Source organism: Gasterosteus aculeatus, chromosome 12, assembly GCF_964276395.1.
Source record: "Gasterosteus aculeatus chromosome 12, fGasAcu3.hap1.1, whole genome shotgun sequence".
NCBI lineage: Eukaryota > Metazoa > Chordata > Actinopteri > Perciformes > Gasterosteidae > Gasterosteus > Gasterosteus aculeatus.
Genome location: NC_135700.1, coordinates 22,263,026 through 22,282,558, shown reverse-complemented (window position 1 = coordinate 22,282,558; position 19,533 = coordinate 22,263,026). Strand labels below are relative to the sequence as shown.

Below are 19,533 nucleotides of genomic sequence, written 5' to 3'. Positions count from 1 at the left end.
ACTTTTCCGTTTAGTTATTAAAGTACTTTTTGATTTTAAATTTGAGCACGTTGACTCTTTTGATTCATCGTTTCCGGCCGGGACGAGAACAAAGGAGTGAGGCCTCCTTCGAGGGCTTTCCGAACCCCTTAAAAATGCCTCGTCCCACCCTGGTGACAGGTCATGTGATACGCTGGTTTGATTGGTGGGACGTCTTGAATAGAACGCGTGGCTTCATTGGTGTGGAGGTACAAAGTGATCCCGCTGAGCGTGTTGATCCTCTGCTCTTCTCAAAGGGGCCGACTGCACATCGGAGCTTTGGCTTCACATTCCACTCACATTACGTCGATTTATAACGATTGTAGCCGACAGGTAATATGTACAATTTCAAATGCATGACGGCTTATTGGGAATAATTAATATGCATTCTTGACATTTGGTTTCTGGTGGATGGTCTGACGTTGATGATGCGTCAAGCTTTAGTTCAGTTTCGGTGAAGAAAGATAAATACACATTTATTTTTTTTAAAGGAAAACGAGGGAACAACAAGACCTCGCCATGAAATTATAAACAAAACAACAACAACAACAACAACTTTGATTGACATTTGATTGATTTTTTTTATTTATTTGAAGGCGTTTATCCCCGTTCGGATCAATCGAGCTGCACGAGTCATCCAACGGGAAGCATTCGAACCAGACGGCCGTCTCCTTACACAGTTGTCCCGACGTGTTTTTTTCTCGCGTCCCGTCCCCTCCAGGTGCTCGCAGCTCACAGGCGTTCGATCCCCGCAGACCCCGAAACCGCCCCCCTTCCCCCCTCAGTCAAATCTCATCAAATGTGAAGCGGCGCCCCGGGAGAGAGAGAGAGAGAGAGACAAAGGATTACAACTCGCTCTCCTGCATCCGACGCCGCTGACCTTTCCGCAACACGTCCGTCTTGGAGAAAAAAAGCCGCGGTGAATGTCAAACTATTCCCCGTTCTTCTGTGGGCCGGGCCGAGGGGTCCAGCCCGCACTGCTTCATCTGCACGGCGATGTCGAACAGGTAGTCGAAGCATTCGCACCTACGCAAGAACACAAAAAAAACAAAATCCACTCATTTACGGCTCGTCACAGATTCACCGATAGCGGGCGGCGGGAGGCGAACGCTCACATGGTCTTGGCTTTTTCCCACGACTCCCCCCAGACGTAGACGCCGTGGCGGCGCACGAGGACGGCGCACGACTCGGGGTATTCCTCCATAGCTCGGATCATCCGGAACGTCAGGTCCCTCTCCTCCGGCGTGTTTTCGATAATCGGCACGACGAGGCTCTCGTCGTATCTGTGGGAGACGCGCGGCGCCGGTCAGAAGGGCGCTCGCGGCGACTTAATCAGGCGACAGTTTCCTGAGTGACCTGCTGCTCCTCTCTGCTGCGCGTCGTTAGTGGAGCTTCAGGTCGATTAAAACAAATCAAACAAGATGAAGTCGTCGCTGCAGTTCTTTTTTTTTTTTCCCATCTTTTTACAATCTGAACAATTATTTAAATGGACTATTAAAAATTGGCTCCCGCTGTCAGCTTCCTTCATAGCTCACAGCAGAGAGAAAGCTATGACCTTCTTCCCCCTGTTCACGTTGTTTAAAGCAAACAAACGTCGCTCCTCAATGGATTTTTATCAAGTATGAAAAAAAAAAACAAGGGCTGTGATGTGAAGCAAAAACACCACATGTATCAGCCTGTGATTTGCATCGCGCACATTTCCCCACAAAAGGGGTCACGGCCGAGAAAGGAGGCGTCCATTTCGTAACTCCTGCCGTCCCCAAGCCGCAGAAGGAGCGGACAACCGCACTCCTCATGTGGTTGATTCGGTGCACAACGGTTATGCTCTTCCCTGATGAAGCCCATTGAAAGGTGAAAGGACTTCTGACGACTGTAAGCGCTTTACGCTGCGCGGCAACGTTCACCTATTCACTCACACACACACACACACAACCCGTTCTTCAGGATCTAATATCAATTCCCCCCACAGTTTGGGAACCACGGGGGGGGGGGGGGGAGGGGGGGGGGCATGTAGCCATGAAGCGGCTGGCGTTATGACGTGTTAAAGCCTCGTGGAGCAGAAGATAACAGAGTTAATTGTAGTATTTTCATAAGGTGTTTTAAAGCTTTGCTGAGACACCCGCTGCTGCTGATTTCCACTGCGAGTGCAGAGATCATTTCTAAACTTCCTCTCTGGACTCCTCGAATCCTTGGACCCTGATTACATACCGGTAGTTGGTGCCCGAGCAGTCTTTACGAATCCCCTTGATCATCTCCTGGTGTGTAATCGTGAACTCTTTGCCAGGATACAGCAGCGTTGCCATGACAGCAGCCTTGGAGTGGGTGTGTATGACTGCCTGTGCCCCTGTGTTTTAGCAAAGGGAAGGCAGATTGGGATTTTTGAGCGTACTTGTAGACAAGACAAAGCAAGCAACCGCCCACAGACGGTGACGGATCGACGTACACTTTGCTTTGAAATGATTTTTTACGTTTCACGTCGGGGGATTAATGGGTTCGGGTTTTACGATTTGTGACAGATGCAAACTGAATATATTTAGTTTTTTGAGAGAACCTTTACGTCACATGAATTTAACTGTATTTTATGAGTGGAACTTCTTTGAGTTACTTATTTATTAAAGATTTGAGAGTATATAAGTATCTTAAGATAAACCTGGCTGATGAGTTTTTTGTTTTTTTTCAAATACTACATGACATGTTTATAGAATAAAATGTGCGTGGCGTATAGTTTTATCAAGGAATACGAGGGGGAAATGATTTTCTGTTATTTATTTCACCATTTTTCTTTCCATGGCTATTTATTACATTCTGTTCAGCGACATTCAGCGAAAAACATATCCCAACGCTGACATGCAGGCATCATGCTTTCCTTTTTCCATTAAGCCTAAACGATTTTCTGAATTCATCAATGACTTTGTTGAAAAGGACAACGGCTGCTATTGGAGGGGGCTGGTTAGCACGGAGGCCACGCACACGTATGACTGCACTCACCTCGCATAGTGTAGGCGTTCATGAAGAGCGGCGTGCACTGGCTCTTCCTTAGGTTCTTCCAGGCGGGTGGACAGCTGATGTCCCTCTCCGCCATGTCACACACGAACATGTCCTCTGGCTGCGTAGCGCAAACACAGAAAAGATGGTATTTAAAAAACGGGGATCATTTGTACGGAGCAGAAGAATAATTGGCGGTGCGGTCAGAGCCGACTGACCTGTATTCTTTCTTTCTGGACGCCCGACGGTGCGACGTAGATCTGGTCTCTGGGAGGCACACAGCAGAACATTCACAAGCCATTCTTCAAAGGGCAGCCGGCTTTCGGGCACAGACTGGATTCTTGCGTTGGAACGCAACTGGACTCTCGCGCTATTGTGTCTTTTCTTCCGAGGACAGCTTTCAGTGTTAAACACGCAGCGTCATTTCATGACCAGAGTTGTGCTTAAATGGCGACAGCCGGGACGTTTCCCCCCCCCCATAGAAAGAGGAGGAAAGAGCGATTGTGCTCTTCGGTGCCGAGCCAGTAAAGGAGTATCCTATTGATTTCGGTTGGTGTTCGGCCTCAGGCTCAGAGTCTTTTCTGAGTCAAACGCAGAGCAACCGTGAAAAGGGAGAAACAAAAGAAGCTTCAGACCTTAAACTCTGTGGGACCGGCTCTCACAGTAAATAAAAATACAGCAGCTCTGTAAAATGACACTGCGGCCAATTTCGATTGCGTAACGCGTTTCCTTTTATCCACCTTCCTTTATCCGGAGTAAATGAATACGTCTTAAAGGCTTTTGGGTTCCTAAGCTCAACAAGCACAGACCTGTAAACATACGACTCGTGGACTCTACTCTGAATAGCTTTGGTATTGCTGCGGAGCAAAAGAACTGCATATTAGATATCAAAACCAAAAGGTATAATCATTAAACACTGCAAGGAAACGCTACGGTCGGCCTTTTCGTTTAGTTTAAATGTTCTCCCATCTGAGCGGAACGCCGCTCCGCACCGAGCGGCAGTCAGCAGATGGAGTTTCGTTTCCTCTGAGGTTTCATCACGTTCCCCCGTTGGCTCAAACAAATGTCCGCCATCCGCATTTCAAACGGGGATGATTTATAGCCGCCACCTAAAAGTTCAAAGGTGTTTGTGATGGTCGAAGCCAGCAGCTCGAGCCCTGGTTCTTTGAGCAAACACGGCGGCCTTCTGCCGCCACAACTGCAACCTCAACTGCAACCTCAGCCTCGCGGCACAAAAACATTACATTTCTTGGCGTGATGTCCAACACCAACTCCTTGGGAGACCTTTTCTAGAAGAAGATTATGACGAACCCTCGTCTTAGACTGATGCCTCCGCCCGTCCCCGTCACCCATCCCAGCTGGTAGAAGAGCCGGCACAGCTCGGGGATGAGAACCCGAGGATGCTCCTTCTCCTGCAACGGACACAAGACTCTCGATTAAATGATGTCCGCCCAACGTGCACCTTTCCAAAGCAGCCCGCTAACTAGCCAGCCGCATGATTCTCTATTATTGTTCTGGGTGGCAAGTTACGACTTAAATGGCATGTAGTTCGGATTCAATCCCACCCAAACACCCATTCAGCTGTTTGTACTCAACTGAGCACTGAATGTGTATTAATCCACATCTAAAAACAGTCTTTGACAAAAGCATCATTGTGCAATTGGCTTGAAGCTGCGTGCCAGGAACACAAAGGGGAAGTCGGAAGGAATTGCGTGCAAATGCACTTTGCTTCTGAGACTCTTCTGAGAGTGCATCCGTCTTCTTTTACAGACTTCGTAACAGCACGGAACGACAACTGCTGCGCCTCGGACCGGAGGCCGTGAAAGGAGCTCCATTTCGTTGTATCTTTTTCGTTGTACTTCCTTCCCTCCGGGAGGCGCAACCAGACTGTGTTCCTGGAGCAGCAGGTTCAGGATCAGCCGTCTGCTCTCTGAGCTCCGAACCACTCACATCGCTGCTTCTCACCGCCACACTGCTGCGCACGCACTTACCTGGGCTGTCAATGCAATACATACTTCGTGTCCTCTCGGCGTGTATTCTTACTCACACCACGCCCATACTGTGGTACCCATCGTGAACACCGTAATTATATCATACCTCCAGCTTTTAAACCACCACTTAGCAGCACTATATTTTTTGCCTGCCTACTGTATATATCTTGGCGTATTCACCTCATACTGGTTATACTTTATAAATAGGCTGTATGTGTGTGTATATATATATATGTATATGTTTATTTATCTATTAGCATCTTCATATCCAGTCCCTGATGTTCGTTCGAGTATACACTTCTGCTTAGATCTATTGTGTTGTCCCAATAGCAGAGATCTCTGCTGTTACAATAAAGTGGAATCCAGCCTAATAATATCGTTCAATTCAACACATGCACGTTTATGAATAATGCTACTGGATCATCCCTCACTTTGGCAGTAGAGGTATGTTTCCAAAGCATAACGTCATACAAAATGCATGGAATTCAAGCGTCCTCTCATGCTTACTTGTTTCTCTGCTGCCGCTTGATCTGCATCTTGGCAGCTGCTGCTGGGGCCACACAAAGAGGACATCTCCTGTGAGAGAACCGCCGCGCACATTAAGAGACGACTCACAACGTCGAGGGAAGAAGTGTGTGAAGCGGTTGCAGCAACATTGATTTTAGAGTCGTTCGAGACAGACTCGGGGCTGGTAGGTCACAATGACAGCATGGGGTCAGCCTGATGTGGATTTATTCCCTGTTGAAATCAGACACGATTGAGATAATACAGGGAAGAATAAAAGGCACACACCGATTTACAGTTCTCACCCATTCCTTCCTCCCACTCCTTCTCCTCCCACCCGTCTGTGAGCGAGGGGCCACGCTTCTCTTTTGATGGAAGGGCAGATAGGCAGAGCTGTTCAAAAACCTCAGATGCCACCATTGATTTAAATTTCTATTTATACAAAGAAAGATGCCCAATGGAAAACCCGTAAAGGAATCTCTACAATAACAATCCAGTAAACAAAAGTGTGGAATTGACTGAAATAGACGACGGTAACCAAATCAATGTTCATATTCTGGTTTAAATAGGGTGTATTTCTGAACAGGTCAAATTGACAAAGTAGGAATTAATATGCGTAACTAATAAAAAATAAATCAAATCTAACAACAAATTGAAAATACAATACACTTTTCTTTTAATGTATGCAGTAACTGTCATAGTTAAATGAAAAATATTTTAGGCTTCTCTTCAGCCTTTTGTCTCTCGTTCAGGGCTTTCTTTAGTTGTGACATGAATGGACGACAACGGCTTTCAAACCAGGGGACGCGCCTACCAATCGTCTCTTTGTTTTAGTTGTTTATTTAAATCTTTTCTCAGCACAATTTTGAACATCCTAACCTTCTACAATCAATCAGGATAAACTGGATAATAGCTTAATTCACTTCTGTCCAGAAATGTGTACATAGTATAATCTATATAGGAGACATCGGGACCTGGAGAACTAGATTTAAGGAGCACAGTACCAATGAAAAGCCAGGTTTTCCTTTTTGGTAATGGCTTCTTGAGAATATTTTATACAATTAAAATCACTTCCTGCTGGAAACTCGGCAGAACTTGTCAGCACAAAAACTGGTTTGAACAACACCGCACCATTTAAGTATTAGTACGAACATGTTTTAATTCCAAAGAAACACGAGAAGGATCAGGAAGTCGTATCAAATTGGGTTTGATCTGCTGTCGCCTGGGTGCTGGTTTGGAACAGAAACGTAAGATTATATAAATAGACTATAAACACACTAAACTACAGTCCCCTCAATAAATTGCTTCAACTTTTGATGGTTATTGTTTACTACTCTAATTGTTTTGGACAATATGTGAAGGAGCGCATTGGCGCAGGTTGAGCCCTGTCTCTTGTGTTAGGGTCAACACCGACCCCTTTTAAATGCATGAAAAGAACCACATAAATGTGTTACTGCATCAAGGCTTTTGGACTTTGTCAGACATCTCGATTTCAACTAAATAAAAACATTTTCTTTTCACTAAATTATGAAATGCTCTGGTTGAAATGATGACCTTTATGTTGTTATCATAATTAGAGCCAAAACTAAAATCATGAGTACACAGCCAGCCAGCTCCTCTGCCGATTATCATGTGACCTCTCATTTGACCTTTTTATTCAGTCTACCTGCACACAAACAAGCAAAGACCACCATATGAGGTCAATTCAGTATCCAGTGAGTGACTCGCAGTCACCAGCTGACAGAGAAAAGCCCCTGAGGCCCACACCAAAAAATATTAAAATCAATATTTTCATGGATTAATAAGCCTAACAAGGTAACCAAGAGATGAGAAACCAATCGGATGATAGATGATTGTTTTTAGTGTATTTTACAGCTGACTTGAGAGATGGTAACAAAAAGCTGACACAAGAGGAAGGTTAAGAGAAACGTCTGCGTGTGTTATGACATTAATTTAACTTTCTCGTGTTATCCTGTGAATTTCCCCGCCGCAGGGCCAACAAAGGAGAATCTTATCTCTCGTATCTTCGTCTCCAGGTGCAGCCCTTGTTTTTCCTGCTGTTCATGTGATACCGTAGAAGCCCAGAACTGGTTTTGAAAAACGATTCTTGTTGCTTCGCTGGAATTTTTGACATGTGAACACACATGACATTTGGATGAGAGATGTTGCAACACTATAATAACTGAATTTAGCAAACGTGGGTTACAGCGTAAGACGGCATGTATTAACGTTTGATCGATGGTTTCACTGATAAAACACTTTAAACAGAGACCACCAGCTGAACTCTTCCTAGAATAAAAACTATCCCAAAAAGAACTTACACACGTCTGATTATGCACGTGCCCCGCTAACTTACTAACGATCTTTAAATTCCTTGTTGAACAATTACCACAATGCACATGAGGTTGACGTTACGCGTTCCCGGTGAGAGCCACTGATTTACTTCATTTGCTAAATGCTAAGCTAACGTTACCATGGTTGCCTGCGACATCGGATGTTTCAGTTGACGTTAGCTTAATAAAGTTGTACTGGCGTAACTTTATAACTTGACGTTTCAGTATAATAAACGCGGCTGTTGTGTCTGTTTGGTGGCACGGAACTGTTCCGTTTTTAGCTGATTAAAAACACATCAAATTAATGTTAAGTGATATGCAGCTTCTTCTGTCGTTGCCTCAGATGAGTCATCTGTAGCAACTTTGGCTAACCTGCCGTTAGCAACTGGACCAACTTTTAAAACAGGTTGCAAAAGCGTTGTGTTGCAACAGCGAATTTGCCCCTGAAATAACCAGCGAATATGCCACTAATACCACAACTTCCTACTTTACCTGCGTTTTGAAGTCAGTCGGTGGTTAAAACGCAGTTACGATGTCAAAATAGCTAACTGCTGTTACTGCGTCATCGACGTGCGACACCCGGACTGGATCCCTTTCCGGATGTGATATTCGTTCAACCATCCTGTGTTTCTCAAGCGTTTCGCCTCAGAATGATATTATTTTAACAAAATGTAGTGTATTTTCTTGTTTCTTTCTGTGCACATCTGCGGTGGAACAAGCATTGTGATAACAGTTTTATTTTGAAACGTGCACGTGGGAGCAGTTCGTTTTTTTCAGCCAGGTATGTCCTGTGGGGGGTTGACTCATTGACTTAATGGTCTATATACAATCAAAGTAAAGGAAATAGTAAGGTAACTTAGCCTCAATGTACACAATGGCCCATGCCAGTGCTACCACAATATTTGCTAAGCAGTTGTCAAGGAGTGTAGCTGAATCATTCCTTTTATTTTAACCTTCCGGGTCTCACATTTAAGAGTAACTCAAGTAATAACCTGGTGGAGTAAAAAAGTGAGCCACGATAGTTTATTTTTGTACTCTTGTTTTCCACCACTGCATTGTAGATGTGTTTGTGTGAGTGTGGGTATACTTTCTCACTATTAGGCTTTAAACATGCACTTTGCCAACGTTTACACCCTCTGGATTGATGCTAAACTACATTTATGTTGTATTGGCTCACATAGTGCAGCCACAACACCACTGGATCGAATCACTCTAATCTTTTATCGTTAATCTCATTGGGATGCAAATTTCTTCCACCGACGTCGTCAAAAGACGTGACCTCACGTTGCATATCGAAGGTGTCTTTTGAGGACCGTCCATTGCATCCACGGTGTTAAACATTTAAGCTCCGTTCAGGCCTGATATAACAAATTACAGATATTATTACAGACAAGCACATACAACTCATACTGTCATGGTAAAATATTCTGGAATAAGCATTCAGATATTAACATATGTTTAATTAAGTAATCTCTGCCTCTAAATACTGTAAATGACACAGAGCCCCTGTTCCCCATCATCTCCTAAATCCACCTCAATGTTGAGACCATAAAGAAATTTAATATAGAAACAGGTTGTATATATGTCATAACCAATCCATACCAGTCAACGCAAGTGATAAATGTTGAGGAAGTTGATTTAAAAAGAACTGCGTCCAGTCTCAACATGCTTTCTGTTGCTTCACACTCACTGGTGTAGTCAGAACAACCCGGAGCTAAAAAAAAAATTACTCGAAACTGTGGAGATGACCGTGGACTTTAGGAAGAGCTCCCAAAACACTGCCCCTCCTCACCCCTCTCAACAACACGGTGTCCGCTGTGTCTGGGCTGCGCAGTCTCCCGGAGGCTGGACAGCTGGACGTCCAACTTCAAAGTTCAACCTTCCTTTAGGAGCTGCTGGTCCTGTTCTACTCTGCGTGGGAAAAGTTCTCAGTGGAAGTGTCTTAACTTTTGGCGGATCTTCAGCCTGGCAGATTCAGTTATGCCTCTCATCGGAGTGCTTGTCGGAGATGGATTGAAGTGTCATTAAATTCTCCAACTGCACAACCGGCACAAACCCGCCCGAATAAGGGTGATAGAAAAGGAGGTGAAACAGGCCCAGTAGTACCACCATCTTTTTTGATCACCTCAATGAAAGTTTTGATTTGAAAAGCTCTTTTTATTGGCGTTTTGCTACGATTTAATACAGATATTCTTTCTAAAATAAATGAGGGTTTTTACTTTTCATCTAGGGCAGCGGTTCGAGAACTTTTTAGGCCACGTGGACCGGGTTCATGCAACCCCATACCTCCACACTGAAAATAAAAAGTCTATTTATAGCTGCATTAAAATTGGACCAATGACAGAATAGTTTGCTAACGGGTGGTGCTTGTTTACAATAGTCCGCTGTCAAATGTTGCAGTGGGAACACAGACCAAACAAAGCGGGCAACTACAACATTATGTTATATTGTTTCCGGATCAGGACAAACAAAAAAACTACATAAATACCCTGAAACACTGCAAAGTTTCAATAAATTCCATGTACGTCACTTTAAAGGAGCAATAAGAAGGACGAGGACACACGCACAGGCTGTGAGGCAGATTGCATCATATTCCAGTTAACCATACATAGTGGCTAAATTATTTAAAACTCAAAATGTAAATTTACGCATCACAACTGATCATCGGAGGGGAATTTGAAATGACTTAAACACAGTAAACCACGTAAAGAACAAATAGTGGCACATGCATAGTCTCAGAAACGGAACTGAATAAAAAGGGAGGATTCTATCTGAGGATTTCACACGCAGCGCAGGGGGCGAGAGAAAGGTAACGTTAGCGAGTAAGTATTAACTCTGTTTCTATCGCCTCCGATTCCTCCGTCTATTTGTCCTCTTCTCTATTGCGGCTGATAGCTTCAGATGTTCACATGCATCTCACACCACCTGACACTCTACCGATGTTAGTCAGCCAAGCCAAAAGTTAGCTGTTAGCTGACGTTAGCTTCACAAACTAGGCTAACGTTAGCTAGTGTGTACGTAAAAGGAGGAGCTGAAGGATATTTATGTATTAAATTGTCCGTTTTTTATTTTAAATTATAATTATAGTTCAACAAGTCATGTCATGTGATTCTTTACAAATTATATTTAATATGAATTATTACTTCATTTGACCACCATCACATGTTTTGCTCTCGCGCACCCCAACGGGTGCCCGCACCACACTTTGGTAATCCCTGATCTACGGCCACTTGTTCTTTTACAGAAATACTCTTGAAGTAGAAGGATATTAAATGTTGCACACACTTTATTCATAAATATAAACGCAACAAAAGAACCTTAAAAAAACAGCAGACACACAAACATAGAATAAATAACTGTGGAAGTGTAACTTTTGGCCGATCTTCAGTCAAAAGTTAGCTGTTAGCTGACGTTAGCTTCACAAACTAGGCTAACGTTAGCTAGTGTGTACGTAAAAGGAGGAGCTGAAGTGTATTTATGTATTAAATTGTCCGTTTTTATTTTAAATTATAATCGTAGTTCAACAAGTCATGTCATGTGATTCTTTACAAATTATATTTAATATGAATTATTACTTAATTTGACCACGATTACATGTTTTCCTCTCGCGCACCCCAACGGGTGCCCGCACCACACTTTGGGAATCCCTGATCTACGGCCACTTGTTCTTTTACAGAAATACTCTTGAAGTAGAAGGATATTAAATGTTGCACACACTTTATTCATAAATATAAGCGCAACAAAAGAACCTTAAAAAAACAGCAGACACACAAACATAGAATAAATAACTGTGGAAGTGTAACTTTTGACCGATCTTCAGTCAAAAGTTAGCTGTTAGCTGACGTTAGCTTCACAAACTAGGTTAACGTTAGCTAGTGTGTACGTAAAAGGAGGAGCTGAAGTGTATTTATGTATTAAATTGTCTGTTTTTTATTTTAAATTATAATCGTAGTTCAACTAGAACAAGTAGAAGGATATTAAATGTTGTACACACTTTAATCATAAATATAAATGCAACAAAAGAACCTTAAAAAAACAGCAGACACACAAATATAACAAATAAATAACTGGAATAATTCATGCAAACCAATTAGGAAGCATTTGAGACTGAATAATAAAAACAAGGTATCCGCTTGATTAGCGTGGGAGTCTGGCAGCAGCATTTTGTCAACCAGTAAAAGAATATTACAGCTGAATAAACCAGGAAAAGACAGTTGGAATTAGAGTAGTATACAATAAACCTTTATAACTTTTATCTTGGAGTAAGAACATTGTTTTTCCTTTTTGATTTCAACGGATAGAAGTGATGTACAAACACTGCGATCAGTTTAAACTTAAAAGCAGACTATTGTTCCAGTGATTAAGATAAAACCATGTTTCTGAAAAAGAAAAGCAGTAATCATCTACAGGTGAAAGGGAATGGCTTGTTTCAAGTAGACTCTTGCCGTGGCGATGTCATAAAATGTTGGAAATGAACCCTGAATAAACTCCTTTGGTCCTCATGCCCTCCCTTAACATATCTATGAAGCTGCATGTTTCCAACCATGATATTTTATGTGGGAAAGAATAGAGACTAATTACTTCAGGGACTTGAATATAACATTTGCATTCGTGGTTCTAGATTCAGATGACGTGACGGATAACGTTTTCAAACTTTCAGTGGATTTAATATTTTTTGCCCGCCGGTTGAAACACAACGTTATCTTCCTCCCTGTTTGAATTCATAAATCCCTTTTCACATTTCACGGAAATTGTCAAAATTGGAAAAGGCGACAAACAATACTGCCTGAGAACACAATGAGGTCCGCTATTATGTGTTTTTATGAATCCGGCGGAGAGATGTTCAAACTGAAGCGGATATTTGACCACGGTAGGATGGAGGCGATAAAGGCTGACGAGCTTCTCTTGATTATTCGTGGTGGCAAAAGATGTGAGAGAGGGGGGGAGGGAGAGAGGGAGAGAGAGAGAGAGCTGGGACTTTGGAGACAGGGACAATGGCTGCTGCCATGAAACACGAGATAACAGCAAGGTGGAGGGGAGGACGGGGCCTTCACAATGGCAGCTAATTGTTTTGCACACGCCCAGAGGACCTGCCCTTAAAAGACCCTGTGTTCTGCTGCCATGCCAGAGTTTAGCCATTCATGCTCTCGTTTGTACACGAACACAGAGAAAAACCCTGTGTCATGTTTTATAGTTTGGCGACGCTCGGACGGGCCGGCGTGTGTGTGTGTGTGCGCGTTTCCTCCACTTTCACTTGGTGTGAGGAAGCCAAGACCGAGTGACTTGGTAGGAGGCAGACAAGCAAGACTTGGTCCAGGTATCAGAAGGTCCCTCGTACACGTAACGTTAAACATATGTACAAATAAACCTAATTTATTAACATAATCAATCACGTGCACTCAGCCACACGGATGTTCCAGTCGTGCCCCCCAGCAGTCAATGTCCTCTTAACTTTTGTAGCACCGTCAATCAATCAACCTGCTCATATATACGTGTGAAACACCCATTACAACTAACCCCCCCCACCCCCCTTTCACTTGGTCTAGCCGATGATGTCACTGCTGACATCATCCCCCGGATAAACACTAGGCCTCAATGCCTGCTTTCCCCTTTAGCCTCTAGCATACCTGCTGAGTACGACACAGGCTAACATGGGGACAAATGTTTGGCCATCTGCTACAAAGCAAATAGTCTGTCTGGCCGCTTGCGTGGCCTTCACATATTATTCAATCGACTTCACACCCGGCAGGTGTGGCCTATACTGCACGGGACCCCTGAGGGGTGTTTTTGTAGGAATTGTTACAGATACTCGACGTTCAACGTCAAAATGGAATAAATACCCGAGCAGCACTGTTGAGCGGCGGGGCTTCAGGGCGTCGAAGCTCTGCAGACTGAGTCGCTCACGGCGGTCGGGCCTTGGGTGCAGTTCACATTACGACCAAACGCTTCCTCACGTGTGCCCAGGAGGATTTGGGGATCGGGGGGGCTGTAGGCATTCGCCATGTAGCTTTACTTTCTCCCCATTTCTTTAAAAGGGGTGGTGGATATTGTCAGTGATAAATAAAGAAAAACCTAATAGTAAAACTGGAAGGTAGAGCTTTAAATTTTAATGCTAGTTTCGTGAACAACAACGCGTCATATTTCAAACATTATATATTCTGTGACTCAAATCTTGAACTTTGACATTAATATGTAAAGTGAATGTTGTCAATGTTTTCCTCTGAAGTAGAAGCACAGCGTAAGTAGTGTTTATTTTTACTTTCATAGTTTTCACAATTACTGTTTGGGCACCTTTTAGTTCGGGGGCTCAAGTCGGCAACTTTTCCTATCAGTAAAGGCAGTTTTTTTTTACCTTGAACCAGAGTGTTTCTCGCTGAGTAGTCACGTCAATGGAATGTGACAGAACTATGTTGTTGAAAGTTGACTGAGCTTTCTTTTGAGTTTTCGGAGGGAGCTACGAGCAGCAACACCGCAGGCCGAGCATTCAGCCTGTTCTGAAAAGGCACATTTTGAAACGCTGGCGTTTAAAAAAAAAAAAAAATTGAGGCTGTTTCACTTTTCAGCATTTAAATGTACGTATAGTTCTGAGGAGAAACGGGGGCCAAATCTCCATGGCTTCATGTCTACGCCGGGAGAAAGATGCTCAACCAAAGAGAAATACTGCTTGTCGAAGTCTACATATCTAAAGGAATGTTTTTAAAATGAGAACGCAGTAAATAATTGAATCACCCTCACGCTAGTTGAGAAGCCATTAACAAAGCCGGTTAGCCGTCATAAATCTTCCCCAAAACTGCCGAGGTTGTTTCACTGCGGGCATAACGGTGCGCAATGTTGGCGTCTGGTGACTCATCATCAAGCGTCCATTCCCACCTGTGACGGACAGGAGGAGGAGGAGCCTCCTCAAGGTGCGGAGCGCAGGACCGAGCACGTGCGCGCCCACGCACGCTGAGCAAACCGTGACGTCCGACAGGAGAACACCGCCGCTGTGACGCATCGACTTCCGCCGAACACCAGACGATCGCTAAACACGCGGCAAGACGGCGCGCAGGATGTGGTGAAAAAGGCGCTGAGATGACATGCGCAAAAAAAAAAAAAGTTGAAACCAGACCAAAAGCGAAGATTGTGTTGCAACCCATTTTTTTTTTCCCTGTGGGAATAAAGAGAGGTGGAACGAACAAAGAACTTATGAGAAGGAAATAACTTATCTGCTGAACATTGACATGTTTCCAAAGCATTTCTCCCAGCTGGCAACTGTTCTGCTGCCCGTTAAAGCCGGTTCTCGGGGGTTCTCCCGTGATCAAGCGGTTGCTTGGACTTCCTCCTTGTACCGCGATGTGCTAATTGGAGGTTTTAGTCCAAGTCAGTGTGTCCTTGGGTTGACTGGCACCGATGGACGGTTGGCACCTTCCCACCATCGATGTATGAATATGCACGACAAGAGGTGTCCGTGTTAATCCGATTCATTGACGTGTTTTTAATCATTTAACTGCATTAGAAAGAATAAAATACGTACTCTAATTAAAGGAATATTGGCCATTATTTTGCATGTATATATTAGGACAGGGGTCTCAAACGCGTGACCCGCGGGCCAATTGCGGCTCTCGGGACGATATTTTGTGGCTCCCACCTTAATATGAAAGTTTAATGTTAGTTTAAGTTTTTACACCCTCCCTCGTCGGACTGTTGGACCGCCAGCGCCCCCCCCGCAGGCCGTAATGGTCTGACCCGCGTTCGGTCGAGGTGGGCTACATCTGGCCCGCACCTGAATTGAGTTTGAATATTAGGAGGAATGTTTTGCATTCTTCTTTTTTTTTATACTGTCAATGTTGTCAATATTTCTGACCGAGTAACTTGATAAAAATTCTGCCATTATTTTGTCTCCACTCAATTATCCGCTCCTTACAAATATATGCATGTATCTGAGCATATATGTATATTTATTTACCTATTTTGTTTTATTACCATAAATTCTTTTTATGGTAATCTTTTTGTACATCAACATTGCATATGTAAGACTTTTAATTGCGTAACATTTTAAAACTCAAGGGTTAAATGTGACTTTTCTGTTGCTCTTTGATCAATAAGTACCTACAAACTGTTTATTCTTCCAAGGGAGCAGGGGGAGTGTGAGAAAGTTTATTAGGAAGAGGGTGTGTCCACAGGTGTGCCGGCCCATGTGTGTGTGTGTGTGTGTGTGTGTCGTCAGCCATTGTTGTACTGATGTGACACATACCTGCTGCTCCTATAAAAAGCCAACACATGATTGTCAGTTCACCGCTCTCAATAGTTTCAGCTCAGTCAACGTCAGAGCCATGGACGCGTCCCAGGTTTCCTGCATCAAGATGAGGAGTCTTCTGTTTGGGGTCCTTCTCGGACTTCTCGCGGTTGTCCACTCGTCGCCTGCTCACAGTAAGTAACCGTTTCTCATGCTTTCTGTTTAAAGCAGTGAATATTTCTGCAGCACTTAAAATAACCTTTTTTGTAGCTGCAGGTGACTTGTCTTAAAAGATAAAACTAAGGGGGGGGGGAATAAATCAATATTCAGGTAGATCTCTTTTGATCTGATTATTCCCCCACGTAAGATGATCACCGTTAATCAAGCAGATTGTTGGACTAAATGTAATCCTTTCACCTGAGGACCAGTGAAGCCGTTCTCACGGCTTTTCCATCTGACAAAGCAGTAATTCCACAGACGCCCGAGGCGTCCGCGGCGTCCTTATTCTGACCCCGGGAGTGAGCGCGTTCTCCTCCCTGCCTGAGATGCTCTTCATGTTCCAGGTCTCGCTCCCTCTGCGAGAACCGCAGAGTAGTATTTCACCGCCGGTGCACAGGTTTCACTGGCACCTCCTGATGACACACAGAGATCTTTTGTAAAGCGTGGCGAGCTGCTCCAGGAGGTGCATTAACGCCAGTGTCTGGAGTAAGGTGACACCAGAGATCAGCAAAAAGCTGTCACAGAAGTTTGGGCAAACGTGTAACTTCATAGGGAACACTGCAGCGGAACATGACCGGGCAGAAAGGGAGACCTTCCCTCATTCCCTATTTAATTAACTTTTTACTTTGAGATTTTTCAGGCAGCACTTTGTTTCTCATTAAGGCCAGACAAGGAAAGTCCAATTCAAGTGTTCAATACATAAACGTCAAAAGTGAATGTTTTGCAGCATTGGCAGCTGTAACTTTACAGGTTACTATTACATTACAGGTCATGTAGCTGACGCTTTTATCCAAAGCAACTTGCATTTATAACCCATGGCCTTTTTACATTTTTGCCCAGGGAGCAATTACGGGTTAGGTGCCTTGCTCAGGGACACTTTGGGGGGCTCGAACCACCAACCTTGCAGTTCCCGGCACACCCTCTTTACCTTAATATGATACATTAACCAGACTGTTGCATCAACGAGCAAGTAACATTCTACTGTTGGATAGTATTACATATGAAGTCACCATTGGTTCCAAAGGTTTGGGGAATCGGACCCGTTTAAAGAGGTCACAAGATTAACCTGAAAAATATTCTTTTAATAAAAGATCTTCTGTTAAAAAGCAGGTCGGAAGACAATAACTTGAGCAAACGCCAAATGTTAAATATGTTCTATACATTTTGGATCATGGTGTGCTGAGATTTCCTATTCGGTCCTCTTGCTTCCTCCTCCATACTGGTACAAAACCCTGAAACTGGCTTCCTACCGACTTAAGCAGGCGGAAGCAACAGTCATGGTTTTCTGTGGTACAGGGTGAGTCAAAAGAGCGGTCTGCTTTTGTTAATGTAATACTTTGATGAGGCTGCCCGTCCTGTTTGCCGATTAGTCACCAAGGTTAATCATTACAAGAGACTAGCGCAACAAGTTGATACAAGATGTTGGGTCAAAGCACTTGTGCCCCAGTAACTTTCCTCTCCTTTCATCGTGTCGAGGCCTGCTGAGCAAACTCTCAATGTGACCCGTGGATTTTTTTTTAATTATTTTTTTTATTTCTCTCCCTCCCAGCTGCGACCCACATCCACAACAACGCCGAGGACGAGGTCATCCGAGAGGCCGCCACGGACGGCTTCCTGGTCGACCACCTTCTCCTCCCCTCAGGCGCACCTGAATCACCGAGCGCAAACCTCAGCGGGTCCCTGCGGCCGACCTCTGGCCCACAGGAGAGCGACGCGGCGGAGGGCAGCGCCGGGGAGGCCGGCGACGTGCACGCGACCTCCGTGTCCCTCCGGTTTGAAGCCACGGCCGACGCACGGGCCCCGAGCTCGGCCGCCACACAGCCGCCGCCGATCACAGATGACTCCAGTTCGGATCAACCCGCCACACAAAGCCCCCGGTCCAGCTCGACCTCGGCGCCCAACGAAGCCCGGCCCGGCGTCACCCCGGACCACCTCTCGACCTCTAAGGCCGCTGACCACGCCGTCTCCACCTTTGGCTTCCTGAGCAACGAGACGTCCGCCTCGGGGTCCGGAGACGGGGAGATGTTTGGCCCGTACGCCACCGCTTCCACGACCTCCGGCTCCGCTACAGAAACCAGCGCCGCGTCGTCATCCTCCGGGGCCCCTTTGAGCAGACGAAAGGTCCCAGAAGTGTTTGCAGAAAGCAAAGGTTCAGGCGACGGATCGGGGGAAGAATCCGGATCGGGATTGGTGACTAAAACCATTCAACGTGATGTACGAATGTTTAACCCTAAATACGGAGGTAAATATCCCAAACGGTACCTTTCCCCATCAGTGACGCTGCCAATAGCTTTCATAACTGCTTTACTGAACAGATGTTTTCCTTTCCTTAGTTTCAGAACCAAACGTAGGAACACCGAATGACGCACCGGCATCCTCCACAGCAGGTGGTACACCAGGTGAGCCCGAAAAGGAATGCTGCCAATATCAGTTTTTTTTTTTTTTCTGATTCAAGCCGTTCCTTTTGACTAACTCCTACTTCCCCAAATCTCCAGGATGGATGATCATTACTGGATTTATTGTCGGTCTTGCAGCACTGGTTGTGCTCTTCGTGGCCATCGCCACTAGAGAAAGGTGAGCCTTTAATATCGGACGGAGATGAGCAACATATGATAATTGGGCCTGTTTTGAGCGTAGAATTCAATTGTTAATGATCCTTTTTTTTTTTTTTATGAAGGTGGAACGGACCGCCCCAGGCGGCGCAGCTCGACGGCAAAAGTAACCCGTCAGACCAGCAGAGGGAGCTGGAGATGGAGACGTTCCTGCACAAAGAGGGGCCCAAGGAGAACGGACACGCGTCAGAATACACCGTCGTCCCGCTGGAGGAGCTTTCAGAGAAATCCCACTGAGGCTCACAAACTCGCACCTCTGGGGGATCGTCCCAGAAACGCAGGGCGGCTTCATGCAGATCAGCGCAAACACGTTGAGCGAAAAGTTTTCTGTGGACTTTCACAGCGTTTGAAACGGCAAAACCGTGGTTTATTTCATACACTGTAAAATACAAAACGGGTCAAGTTTGACAAATCGGCTTCATTTCAAGTTTCTGCTTTTGTTTTTGTAAATATTTTAACTTGTTGACGGGAGGAAAGTTTGTGTCCACCCTGATGGATTATTTTAAAAGCTTTATTATTACTTTGAATCCTTTTGTTATGACGTGATTGACAACTGTGTTGTGGATTGTAACTTATATTAAGCTGTTCTGTGGTTTTGCAGATTTTTTTTATTTTTATTAAAGGAAACAGTGATCAGATAATCAACTCCTTTGTCA

General features: G+C 44.5%; 2 protein-coding genes across 4 annotated transcripts; one reads left to right on the top strand and one right to left on the bottom strand.

Moving 5' to 3' along the window:
- Positions 1 to 579: 579 nt before the first annotated feature.
- Positions 580 to 8,586, bottom strand: apip (APAF1 interacting protein). 3 transcript variants are annotated; one of them, XM_040160095.2, is made up of 8 exons: positions 8,324 to 8,586; positions 5,502 to 5,570; positions 4,315 to 4,415; positions 3,222 to 3,270; positions 3,007 to 3,124; positions 2,227 to 2,362; positions 1,134 to 1,301; positions 580 to 1,044 (listed from the first exon to the last, which is right to left on the bottom strand). In XM_040160095.2, the coding sequence occupies exons 2-8, from the start codon at positions 5,565 to 5,567 to the stop codon at positions 945 to 947; spliced, it is 738 nt and encodes a 245-aa protein (XP_040016029.1). In that variant the 5' UTR covers positions 5,568 to 5,570; positions 8,324 to 8,586; the 3' UTR covers positions 580 to 944. The 3 variants fall into 3 exon arrangements, with proteins under 3 accessions (XP_040016029.1, XP_077941904.1, XP_077941906.1); XM_078085778.1 differs by having other exon boundaries at positions 5,502 to 5,732; positions 8,324 to 8,424; XM_078085780.1 differs by having other exon boundaries at positions 5,502 to 7,616; positions 8,324 to 8,423.
- A 6,307-nt stretch (positions 8,587 to 14,893) lies between these two features.
- On the top strand, positions 14,894 to 19,515 carry LOC120807754 (uncharacterized). Its single transcript, XM_040160082.2, has 5 exons — positions 14,894 to 16,240; positions 17,815 to 18,507; positions 18,599 to 18,664; positions 18,761 to 18,839; positions 18,943 to 19,515. The coding sequence occupies exons 1-5, from the start codon at positions 16,006 to 16,008 to the stop codon at positions 19,112 to 19,114; spliced, it is 1,245 nt and encodes a 414-aa protein (XP_040016016.2). The 5' UTR covers positions 14,894 to 16,005; the 3' UTR covers positions 19,115 to 19,515.
- The last annotated feature ends 18 nt before the right edge of the window (positions 19,516 to 19,533 follow it).

What these genes read in the sequence shown, in the direction of transcription:
- apip (XM_078085778.1), bottom strand. Translation starts at nt 5,594, where the DNA reads ATGTGCGCGGCGGTTCTCTCACAGGAGATGTCCTCTTTGTGTGGCCCC. An exon ending in GAACGCCTACACTATGCGAG is followed by an intron (nt 2,363 to 3,006) that starts GTGAGTGCAGTC and finishes GCTAAAACACAG; the next exon opens with GGGCACAGGCAGTCATACAC. An exon ending in TGCTCGGGCACCAACTACCG is followed by an intron (nt 1,302 to 2,226) that starts GTATGTAATCAG and finishes CGTCTCCCACAG; the next exon opens with ATACGACGAGAGCCTCGTCG.
- LOC120807754 (XM_040160082.2), top strand. Translation starts at nt 16,006, where the DNA reads ATGTGTGTGTGTGTGTGTGTGTGTGTCGTCAGCCATTGTTGTACTGAT. An exon ending in CCACTCGTCGCCTGCTCACA is followed by an intron (nt 16,241 to 17,814) that starts GTAAGTAACCGT and finishes TCTCCCTCCCAG; the next exon opens with CTGCGACCCACATCCACAAC. An exon ending in GTTTAACCCTAAATACGGAG is followed by an intron (nt 18,508 to 18,598) that starts GTAAATATCCCA and finishes TCCTTTCCTTAG; the next exon opens with TTTCAGAACCAAACGTAGGA.